Source organism: Chiroxiphia lanceolata, chromosome 8 (genome assembly GCF_009829145.1).
Source record: "Chiroxiphia lanceolata isolate bChiLan1 chromosome 8, bChiLan1.pri, whole genome shotgun sequence".
Taxonomy (NCBI): domain Eukaryota; kingdom Metazoa; phylum Chordata; class Aves; order Passeriformes; family Pipridae; genus Chiroxiphia; species Chiroxiphia lanceolata.
The window spans coordinates 20846564-20859019 of NC_045644.1; the positions used below are offsets into that span (position 1 = coordinate 20846564).

The window sequence follows — 12456 nt, forward strand, 5'->3', positions numbered from 1 at the left end:
AACACCATGAGCCTTCCTGGAACCTGGGCAAGGTGGGCCAATGCTCCTGCTGTTGGTTTCAGTAAAGGAGATGTAAAGGAATAGCCAGGCTGAGGACCCTGTAGAGAGTGGTTTAGTGCTTTTCAGCGGGGGAGAGCACAGAGCTGGTAGGCAGGAGGTATGTTGCTTGTCCCACTCAGTGTTGGGGTTATGCTGAGCTCCTGGGGGTCGACAACAGACTTCAAGGTAAAGTTCTGCAAGATGGTGGCTACGAGTAAGAATATCTCCATTCGTGCCAAGCCCTCTCCAGGGCATATTCGCTTTCCTGGAAGTGGAAGCACAAAACAGCACTCAGTAAGTGTTTCTAAGTAGACCAGAGTTTGTACTAAGCAGGTGTGTTGCACAGCTTTATTTACTACCCACAGCCACAGCAGTGAGATGACTGTCAAGATTTACTAAGGACATTTTCAAGAGAAGAAAGTACCCTTGGCAGTTTGGATGGGTGTATGAAGGAAGAACAGGACTAGGAGAAGTCTCAAACACGGAGAGAACATCACAGGAGTCAAGATGAGAGAGAGCAAGGGAACATAACGCACAGGTTAAAAAGTGGAAGGTTGAGGTTATTTTTAGGTGAGTGGTTGCATGTAGAGGTGCTGGGGAAAAGCGGAGCTACCACTGAAAGAAGGTTGGTTCAGGATGACTTTGGTGGTTGTATAGAAAGGTGACAGGTATTTTAGAAGTGTCAGTGGATCCCATTCATATCATTACATTGGCAACTCCTAGTAGGAAATTTGGGAAGCCTTCAGGCCTGAACAAGGTGGGACATGCCACTGGAGATGGGAGCAGCAGGGAAGAGTTACCCAGAGAGCAGTGAGCCCCAAGGAAGCATCAGTGGGACCATGTTGAGAAGAGGCAGTGTGTGTTACAGGGAAAGGCAGGGTAGTCACCAGAGGAGAAGGCTGACAGAGAAAAAGAGAAAGCCTGTGCTTTACCTACTGAGAAGGGCATGAAGAAGTTACTCTTCTTAAAGGTGCCATTCTTGTTCAAGAAATGTTCAGGGTTGAACTCATATGGATTTGCAAACTCTTTACTGTCATGGAGGACAGAACTGAGGACAGGATAAATTGTGGTTCCCTGAAGTAACACAAGAAGAGCAGAACGTGAAGGGGAGGTAGCTTATATCACTCAATTTGACTGCTTGCCAAGTTAAAACTGAAATTCCCAGTATAGCCCTACCAGTGCCTTTGGTTTCCCTTTGGGGACCCTTCTTTTGGGGAGGCAGCATTAGGGAGACCCTAGTGGATGTCACAGCAGTGACAGTTGTTGGCTGCTCTTCCTTAATGCTCCCTTTCACCTCCAGAACATTTATCCTCACCTTGCTCTGGTCATCAGGGGACATCAGAGCTAATTCTTCCTCTTTCTTAGTGTTTCACAATAATGAACTTGTAGATGCACCATGTCCCTTCTTTTCTGTGAGCCTCAAAAAGCAAAAGCACACAAGGTTGTGGAAATGAAGCTCACTTCCCCTCCCCTGACAGATTTCTCCTGCCACAATCCTCTTCCTGACCAGACGTTGATGGGGGCTGGATTAATCGGCAGTGATGACAGAAGAGCTCTTTGCTAGAAGTTGAGCCTGCCTTATGATCCTGCCTTATGATTATACACAGACAGCTGGAAATCACAATGCCAACAGCACATGTGCTGCTGTTTACAGTCACCCAGAAGAGCAGGAGCATGCTGCAGTGGTCAGGCCAAGCCATGGGCTTGCTGTAACCCACCAGCCTGCCTCTGGCAGTGGCCAGCAGAGACTGCCTCAGGAAGATGTGAGAACAGAGCAAACAGGTTTTGCTTGTTCCATTGAATGGAACATACCCTCCAGCACTTTGTGGCTCAGGGGCTTTCTGTGCTCAATAACCAGCAACTGACTTTGCTTCCAAGCATGTGCATAGCTGTCCTGGATGGTGGTGAGCACTCCAGGACTTTGCTGCTCTGGGTTTTGTGAACCCACTGTGCTTCCACAGATAGGTAAAGCAAGGGAACAAATTGTGTTTGGTCACGCTACTGTTCTAGTCTTGGCCCATGGAGTGTCAACAAGGGGAGTGCAAATGAGCTACAGAAGCCTGAGGATAAAACCTTCATGAAGGTCTGGGGTGAAAACAAGGTCAAGCCACAACAGTTCTGGCTTCTGGCTGAACAGCCTAAGGGCAAATGTGCTGGCACCTGGTGTTGAACTTAAGGGGAGCTTGCCCACTAACCTTAGGAATGATGTACTGCTCTGAAGCAGGTGTCTTGGTCACAGTGTGAGGGAGAGCCATGGGGAGAAAAGAGATGAAGCGCTGGGATTTCATGACGCACCGCATCTGTGTAGGGGCATCTGGTTTCGGTCAGGCCACACATGGTTTTCGTGATCGTCCTATTACTTGGTCAATCTCTTCTTGAACTTTCTCTATCATGAGAGGCACAAACCATAAAATGGGTAAATATAACCAAACCTACATAAATAGGTTGCCCTAAGCTGTTTACAAATCACAGATGCAGGGCACTGATGTTGGTTTGGTGTTCACTAGAACACAGTTCCACTTGCTGCCCATGCAAAGAAAGTTTTCCTATTGACTTGGCTAAACAGGAGTACTGGGAGATAAAGATGTGGACACAGTCAAGTGCCAGGCTGTGAAGGGACTGTAGCTGATGATGATGCCAGTGGAGCTGAGGGGCCTCCATTGGCCACCATGAGGAATGACAGTGCAAGGATTTTGTCCATTTGGGTAAAATTTGAGAGAGAGAGAGAGAGAGGAAAAGCTGGGAGAAGGATGTGGTGTTAGGCATGTGCCCAGCCCAGGGAAAATGCTAGAAAGGAAGAGATCACAAACTGGTACCTTGTATCTTTGGATGTTTGAGAAGCAGCAGAAGCCCATATCGTATGGTGGTGCTAGTTGTCTCAGTTCCAGCAATAAACAAGTCAAAGGTGCTTGTTATCAGGTTCTTCAGGTGGAAACTGGAATCCGGACGATCTTTCTCCTAGGGAAAAGGCTGGGTTGTTCTCTGGGTAGCTGAGAAAAGTGGCCCTTTCTCATGTCATCCCAGGCCTTCCTTTTCACCTAGAGCTGTTGCATTTTTGTGTTAAAGTGCAGCACCTTCTGGGGCACTGCAATGCTACCTTGAGCAGTAAACTCAAACTGCCTTGATAAACCTTCTTTCAAGCTGAGCAGGGGATGAGTCATCCCAATGTTTGTGTTACTTATGAGAGGGAATAGACTCAGCATAGGTGGTTTGGGGATAAGCTGGGGCTGTATGCTCTCTCCTTACCTCCTGCATTTTGCTGAGGAAACAGTCGATGAAATCCTGAGGGGAGTTGGGATCTAGGGAGGCTTGGTGCAACTTCACCTCCTCTGCCACAAAGGCTTTGAGAGCATCAAATTCTGCAAATATTTTGTTGTGTGGGCCAGGCAAGTAATCCATGATCTTTGAGAACATCTGGTAGAGCTAGAAGGAAAGAAACAGGAAGGTTGCTAGTATGACCATTAACGCACCCTTTGATATTAACAAAAAACCAAGGAAAGCCACAACCCTGTCAACTGAGCCAAGCAGAAGGACTATGAGTCTGGGCAGTCTGGCAGGGCTGTAGGGGCTTGCTTAGTAGTAATAGGAACCTTAGAGTTGGAGAAGAAGGGTGTTCAGGACTAATGGGAAGCTGCACTTAGCAAAGCCAATTCCATTGGTGAGGGTGCTTCTTGCTCTCAATGAAATCCCTTCTGTGCAGCAGAGCATTGATGGGCTCCTAATTAGAAGACTGAAATGGAACTTCATTGGGAGGGAGGCCTCCTGCTCCTCTGGGAGAATGTTGCCACTGTGAAATGGCTACTGAATGTACCTGTCCCCAATGGGAGCTCGTCATCTCAAAGATGTTGTTCATGTTGTTCATCAGAGCCAGGAACTTCTTGTCTTTGTAATCATACCGTTTCCCAAAGACGATGGAGCATATGACATTGGAGACAGAACAGCTCAGCATGAAGGTTGGGTCAAAAGGTGTTCCTGTGATTTCAGAAAAGTTACAGACTATAAAAAAAACCTCACAAAACTATATCTACTTATGGCTACCGTGGGTAATCTGAACTCTGGTTGTTAGTGGAAATATCAGATCACAGTCTCTGAGTGATACAGAAGGGTCCTCCAAAGAGAACAGTACATGATCATGAAATTATTTACACCTTTGTAATGAGGGGTATCTGATGCGTGGACCAAATCCATAGGAACTTCAGTTCTTTGCTGAAGACATGAGCTCCCCTAATACAGTAAATTTTTTTCAAACATAAGATATATTAAAAATGGACCATACCCTTTGTTTTATTTATCTCTTCCAGCAAGTAGTCAGATTCCTCCTGTATCCTCTCTTCGATGCTCCTCTTCCCCATTCCAAAGTTCCGCAGAGTGGTGAGAGCAAACCGCCGGACTTGTAACCATGGCTCGTTGTTGCTAAAAATAATCCCTGCAGAGAAAGAAGGAAGACCTGGCTTGGGCATGCTGGGTGTGGGATGAACGGTGGCTCACAGTGCCAGAGAATCCTGTCCCTGGAGAGCACTGACATGGTAGTGTCACAGAGTCCTGTGGTTTGGAGGCAATCTCTGGAGGTTCTGTAGTCCAACTGTCTGCTTCTGGCCTTCTCCACTACATACCCAACCTCCTTGTGCATAATTGATCACTCGTATCCACTCACAGCTTCCCTTGCTGCAGCTGGTGGCTGTTGCCCCTTGCCCCTTCCCAGCCCATCTCTGAGAACAACTGGCTCCACTTCTCTGATACTCTCCTCCTTTGGGTGGTGGGAAGCCAGGAACTACAGCCCACTTTGCCTTCCCTTCTCCAGGTGGGACGCACAAACACCCTGCAGTCTCCCTCGTGCATGGTACATTCCAGCTCCAATCTGCTGAACACACCCTCACAGCCCTTCCCTTCTCAGAAGGAGGTCAGTCAGCAAACATACCTAATCCATTGTTGGCTCTGTCTCCTACTGGCATGTGTCCTCTGGCAGCAAACTCATCCGCACGATCAACCAAAGCTTCTTTCACCACATCATGTCCATGCAGCACCACCACTGGGTCATAGCCCAGGTGCACTGTGAACACTGGTCCATACTCTTCACTGAGCTGTAGAAATGCAAGAGAACACAACCGTGTAGCAAATAGGAAGGAAGAGCTGAAAAGTCTCCTTGCTGCTGCATCCCATTGCAGGCAGTGAGCCTCACACACCAGCAACAGCGAGATTTGGTCCTCTCATGATAAATGTGGCTACGGAGAGGAGTCTCAGCTATCCAGCCCTGAACAAGGGCAACAGCAACAAGGGGGAGCAGCTGCAATCCCCATGACTCTGCTGCTCCTCTGGGATTGCAATTCATCAAGCTATAGCCAGAGGTTGTCCCCATGCCCAGGTGCCACACGTTTCTCATCCGCAGAAGAAAGAGAGGAAAAGAAAGTGGCCTTACCTTCTCGAGGGTTTTGGCCAAGTTATTTGGCTTCACATGCAGCAAGTTACCTAGAATGGGAAGGGGAGTTGGTCCTGGAGGCATCTTCCCCTTTCCAGATTTCCCTTTCCATGCTGCAAAGGAGAGCAGGCAAGCAATGCAAATCAGGAGGACAACAGTGGCTGCTCCCAGGAGCTCCATTTGTTTCTGCAGTTCAGGAGAGGGTGAGTCTGGCTACCAGAGTCCAAGTTATATACTGAGGGCTGTACTAGCTCAAGAGCAGGTTTTAGGTCACATGGCTGAGGTTAGGTGTTGCTAGTCAATCATTTGTTACATTGCCCTGTGTTTTGAAACTAAGACTTTTATTGCTATTAATTAGTCATTGAAGACACGCCTTAAACAACTACAGAGGCCAACAGAGGCCAAGAAATTTATAATGTGCTCATAAATCTTGTTTTGTTTACCCTACAGTTAATTGTTAAAGAGATCACACCAATGTCGCTGATAATGTCGGAACGGCCAATGCGACACAGATATCAGTCAGACATAGTCCAGGTGCAAGGTGATCAGGAAGCTGTTTATTACTCTCAAGTGTTTCTCTTATACTCTTTGTACACTATTGTGTCACAACACAATTGGTCAAAAGTCTCAAGCATAAGACACTGCACACACTCTTATTGGTGACACTGAAGACACTGTGCATGCTGTGACATGCTATTGGTGACACTATACACATTTTGATTGGTGACCTTTGGTCTGGGCTGCATTATGTTTGTTCCGTCCACCATTACAGTAAATATTTCCTAAAAGTTGTTTAAATTCCTCTCACTAATTGTCAGGCTGCTGACAGATTCTCTGTCACCCTGACAATTCCCCCTCTTTTTTTATTTTATGCCGCAAAGATGGCTTTTGACAGTCTGTTGCAGGGCCCTTTGCAAGAGGCTGATCAAGCAAGGCATCAGCATTGGCAACCTCCGATCCAAAGCTAAAAAGAAACACAGCAACATCTCACCAAGAAAGAATCCAGAGAGCTCATCCGCTATTCAAAACAAGGATCCACTACAGTCCGAGAGATCCGTGTAATACATTGCCCCTAAGTCTCAACACTCCAATACAAAAGCATTGTTAAGTTTGCACACACAGATATTGTCACACATATATATCTACATAGTCTCTCTCTCACACACAATCTCTCTTCAGTCATTCATTGGTGGCCACCTCAGTCACTCTTCACTCACACATAGCTGGAATTTCTATTATACTTTTACATTTTAATTACACAGTTTACATTTTAAGTAGTTATTGGCTGAGTACTTCTCAGTTTGTCATCTTTGGCAGTCACATCTAACAACTGTACCTGGCTTGAAAAGGAATACATACAAGGAATATAAGGCCTAAAAAATTTAAATGACATCTATTCTGATTTAGCATCTGTTTGTGCACCTGCATAGCCTCTTTCCCCCCTTTTTATATTTTAAAATGTTCATTTGATGGGTAAAATTCAGGGTTATGTTATTCTATTAGCACATCATCTAATTCTATATTTTTGTTCATCCTTTAGCAACATGCTGTAAGAGCTGTAAATTAATACAAATGGTATTTTACTTTTTGAATTTAGTTACTCATAATTCGCATCTTGATTGAACTGAAGGAATATTGTATCAAATATGGATTAAATTAACCTGTACAATACTTTATCATGGGATCATCTACTCAACAGTGTTAATACTGAAAGAGAATTTCTGAACGTTTACATTAGGTATACTAAGAGAAGCTTCACAGCAGTAGTCACTAAAGGAAAATAAAACAGGTATTAGAATTCATGCAGTACATTGCAAATAATTTCTGTTAAAGAGGTTCATGTCCTCTCACACTGAGTACAATGTAACTTTTAGAGATTTATGCTGGATGTCTGCAGCGTGACGTGCACTCTAACCTGCAAGAATTGTTTTAGCTCTGAAAAACCAGCAAATTACAACATTACTTGTCCTTACAGTTTTTCAAAACTTCCTAAATTGTGGAGAAGTTAAACCAATGTCTGAGTTACGTGAGTAATGTGTGATTGGCAGCAACACATGATTTCTATCTATAGTCAGTACCTAGAAAAATGAATAGATAAATCACTATTACAGTCTGCTAATACAGCTTGAAATTCAGTGTCTTCTGAGAGAAGTCAGTCCAAGTTGTCTCCGATGTCTGGGACGTAATTAACTCTTGGCTCTTGTTCATCTTCTTCTTTTAGTTGTTCTTCACCTTTAATACAAAACTCACAAATTTGTTATTAATAGTTCAGTCAGTTTTAAGTGGGTATTGTGGGTAATTTTGCAGTTTTTCTTTGAAGCTGAAGGCCTAGTGATGATTCTTTGCAGTGTAATTCTCTCCGTTGGAGATAGGTTCCATGGCTTGGTTCTTTGAATTTTCCTGGAGCATTCTTCAATCCTACTTCTCAAATAACATTGGTTAGAACAATCACATTTAATTTTAACTCATCTTTTTAGGTCTCTAACTTCTGTATTTCCTTTTACTTTACTTTTATCATTTTGAGCAGCATTTTATCATGTTGTACTGCAGAAAAATTCTCTCCTATTGTAAAGTAAAACACTCTGAATTTCAGGAAGGTCACTGTAACTTCAATAAAAGCAAATAGCAGCTTTCATTATGAAGAAACAACTGGCTGTTCAAAATCCCAGCATATGGAAATCTTTCAGAGGATGGGATTACTGATTTTGATAAGAGTTTTAGTTGCATAATTGGATTAAATATAGTTTTGCATCTTTTACTTTTATTTTATCAAGCCACACATGGCTTGGGATTTGAACAGGATTCACAAATTCATAGGGCAGATTCCTGCCTCTCCGAATGTAAAAAATGAAACTGGAGAACAGTCACGTCCTTTTACAACTTAAGCAGTCTCACCCAGCCTCTGAACCGATATGATCAGCTAGGATTTATAAGCAGCCAATTCTGAATTTTTGCTGATATTTATACATTTTTCTGGGATATGCATGAAAACTTTAAACATCTTATTTAAACAAAATAGATGTAACAGTTTAACTTACATCAATGTATTTAAGAAGTTAACACTTGTAAAGTAGCTTTCAACTTTAGCAATTTACATAAAGCCACAGTAAAACTCACTCAGGCTGCTTTAAACTAGGGTTTTGCTCATAAGAGTATACCAGGGGATCCAGAATGCACACCTGCAAAGCAGCAACAGTTCTGGTTTGTCACCTGATAACAGAGACACACCTCTGCTGCTTAGCACAGAGACTAGGACAGATGCAGATTAAACTTGAAACGCTGTCTGTTGTTAGGCAGTTTCCTGTATTATATCCTTAGATTTCATCTCTCTTTCCACAAAGGTGGAAACTTCCAGCTAGAAACAGATTATTTATTTTTCCCTTTTTTCTCTGGCAAAAACTAACCCTGTCAAATAAGATATTTTTGAGCTAGGTGTTCCACCAAATAAGTCTACCTTAAAGCTTCCTCAACAATCTCAAAAAACCTATCTGTAAAATACAGAAGCAACAAAATAATGTTTACAGAGCTGTTTGAGCAGGGGGGGAGAGGGAAGGTAGAGCAGCTGTGCTTAGCAGCTCTGCCTGAGAATCTCTCCCCCCACACGTCTTGGAATTTTCTTATCACAGGCAGTTCTCAGCAGTTACTTTAAAAAGTCTATTTCTCCATTACATTTATGTATGTATTTTAAAACAATTTTGGTTATTTTAATGAACAACTTCAGAAAACAGTTAGTTAAGACTATGTTATGAAATTGTAAGACAATTTCTTTCTCCAATCAGAAGGTTACAAAGTTGCAATTTTTACAAAGTAGGAGAGTTTCACTCCTGCTTAGTTACCAAGCAACAGACCTTCTCTATCATGAGAAATACACACTGTTTTTTCTCCCTGGCAAGGCTGAATATTTTCAAGGGAGGGCTTTTTACTTTTCTTTTTCCTTTTTGTCTTGGCAAAGAACTTTGTTTCTTCACATACACACACAGTAACAATAATATTGTGAGCTCACAAAAACATTCAACAGACACTACAGTTAACACAAGAATTAACAGAAATATCAGAAGGCAGTTTTTGCCCCCCTTTTTCTTCCCCCTGCCCCGGTAGGGATCGTCGTCTTCAGGCTTTCATGACACCAAACTTGATTTGTTGCATATTTTTCTGTGTTTTATCTTACACATATTGTGAGACTGAAACAGCCAATTAGTACATGAACAAAAAATAAGTAACTTAGGCTGCGAAGAAGTTCAAAGGCTTATACAGGGATGGGCCTTGCTGTCTTGTTTTCTGCCCAGCTCCCACTGTTCTAATTTATCTCTGTCCCTCTCCATTCGCTTAAATATCTTGACTTGAATTTCTTTTCTTAGTTGTTTTCTCAGTGGAGTTATCTGGTGGAAAAACTGCTTTTTCTGCAGCGGTGGCAATGGAGAGGGGGGGTCCTTACTTCTTTTCTGTCTCCGGGAGTGAATTATTAAATTTTTCTGCATTTTTTTGCTTGGAGGTGTAGTTCAAGGACAATTTGTTACATCGGCAACCTGCTTATCTTTCTGGGCAACTGCGTTTCAGAGTTTTAGTTCTTATATGAATTATTGCATAGATTGTTGCCTCCCGTACGCTTCTAAATCTTTCAGAGTCTCACGGAGCAAGTGTCAGGCAAACACATGAAATGCAACTTAACGTAGTAGCTTCAAAGCCTTTTTTTCAGCACTATAACAGCACATGTCGTAAATTAAATTCAGCAACCTTGACATTCTTTCAATTAAGGAGGGATTTCCACGTAGATAGAACTACACTTTCCTCCTTCCTTATATGCTGACCTGTCGTTAAAATATAGTCCCCGGTGGCACCCCCGTTAGCTTACCTAATGAGGGTTCAAAAAGTTCAGGTCCGGACCGTTTGGCGGGAACTCACCCGCTCTCAAGCTTCACCGGGCTCCGTTCCGCCTGTGCCTCGCCCCACAGGTCCAATGTCTCTCTAGGAGAGAAAATCCTCTGCTCTTTCCCCCTCTAGGAGGGAAGTCACGGCAGCCCCTCTCTCTCGGAGAGGAATCCCTCCAAACTCTTTCTCGGAGTTGGAGATAAATCCTTCTTCAACGCTGTAATCACGTCGGCGTCTCCATATGTTGCTGATAATGTCGGAACGGCCAATGCGACACAGATATCAGAGTCAGACATAGTCCAGGTGCAAGGTGATCAGGAAGCTGTTTATTACTCTCAAGTGTTTCTCTTATACTCTTTGTACACTATTGTGTCACAACACAATTGGTCAAAAGTCTCAAGCATAAGACACTGCACACACTCTTATTGGTGACACTGAAGACACTGTGCATGCTGTGACATGCTATTGGTGACACTATACACATTTTGATTGGTGACCTTTGGTCTGGGCTGCATTATGTTTGTTCCGTCCACCATTACAGTAAATATTTCCTAAAAGTTGTTTAAATTCCTCATCACTAATTGTCAGGCTGCTGACAGATTCTCTGTCTACCCCGACACACCAAGGGTGCATTCTTGTACTGAGGCACTCACAGTAATTCCCTCTCACGGCATCTTCAGTGCCATTTAGGATTTTAATTCTTCAGTATCAGTTGTGCAAACTCTCACTGATGTGAGCCATCCTTGATTGTTCCTGAAATCTTCCTGACATTGGTAGAGTTTGCGCTGCATGTGACTTGCCAAAGGACATACAGACATGTTCTCCTCAGTGCACAGCAATTAAATGCCTCAGTCTCTCTCCCTAGGGGTGTCTGGCCTCACAAGAGAGGAAAGTATAAAATATCCATCTAGCATGGGCAGAAAGGTCTCCAGACATCACAGTAGACAAAGACATAAGAAAAGTGGATGAGACCTTGGGACTCTGACCTCTTCAAGGAGAGGAGTTTTCTCTAGAGGAGAAAACAATTGAGAAAAGCAGGCAGAGAAGAGAAATCAAGAACTTGAGAGGGTCTCTGGGGAATGGCTTCCCAAATTGTGACAGAGCAGAGGCTGCGTATAGGTTAGTGCAGCCTGGCAACTAGTCCTTGCACTTGTAATGACCAAAGAAGCTCACCCAAACTACTGCTGGAAGCTGGCATGCACAAGTTCTTGTTTTGTTCTGTCTGAGTCCACTAGGAGGAACTGCTGCCCTGGAAGGTCCATAGGTGCTCTGAGAAACAGCAGAGCATGTCTGGGAAAGGACCCTCAAGGTTGTTCTCAGCTTGCTCAGTCTGGCCTTATCCCGCTGTCTCTCCTGAACTGTGACACTTTTGCAGGCAGACAGATCCAACTGATCAGGTGTTGCAAGAATAGGGATGTAGGACTTGGCAGGAATTAGCAAGAGGCCTGGGTGAATTGAGTGCTTAGTTGGACTGTGCTGGGTTTGCTCTAAGTCCGTGTGTTAATGTGAGTTTCCTCTTCCAATCAGAGGTGCTAGGGAAAGTCTCCATCCCTTGCAAAAGTTTCTGTACCTTCCCTTCCCTATGAGTTCTTAAGTCACCCTCGCTCTCTTGCATAGGTGCAATAATTTGCTAATTGTTCTTTTTAAATCTCATTTTACTTCTTAAAGACCCACACTAGATATTTTAGTGGGAAAACTGAATTACCAACAACTTTTGGCTGGGTGCTTATCTGCTGGCTTAAATTCCTGCATCAGCTCAGATGTCAGGGCAGTTCATGGAAGTTCATGTAGCTTTATGGACTTTCACCGGATAAAAGTAAAGTTCATGAGAGTTTGCACTGCTATATGAGGTAGCTGCCAGCTAACAACAATCTTGAACTTTCCACCTTGTCTGTAAAGTTCCCTTGTTCCCATGACCCTCATTGATCAGCTTCAGGCTAGTGGACCACAGAGACATTTGCTTCTCCTGTCCTCATCCTCTCCATGTCCTGTTTGTGGTGGTCTTGGGTGCTGTCTAAACTGGTGCTTACAGCTGGGTCATTGTAATGCACGAGAACCATCAAATGGGTGAGGAAAAGATTTGTGAGGAAGAGAAACCTGTCTGTTTTATCTCAGCCAGGCTGCTTCCCACT

At 43.6% G+C, this 12456-nt stretch overlaps 1 protein-coding gene across 1 annotated transcript; it reads right to left on the bottom strand.

Annotated features, from left to right (window-relative positions):
* Positions 1-11: 11 nt before the first annotated feature.
* LOC116789908 (cytochrome P450 2C19-like) lies at positions 12-5686 on the bottom strand. Its single transcript, XM_032694207.1, is given in 9 exon segments — positions 12-304; positions 972-1113; positions 2235-2425; positions 2856-2997; positions 3286-3462; positions 3851-4011; positions 4316-4465; positions 4958-5120; positions 5456-5686. Coding segments are annotated over 9 exon segments (1488 nt in total). The 5' UTR covers positions 5636-5686; the 3' UTR covers positions 12-122.
* Between the last annotated feature and the right edge of the window lie 6770 nt (positions 5687-12456).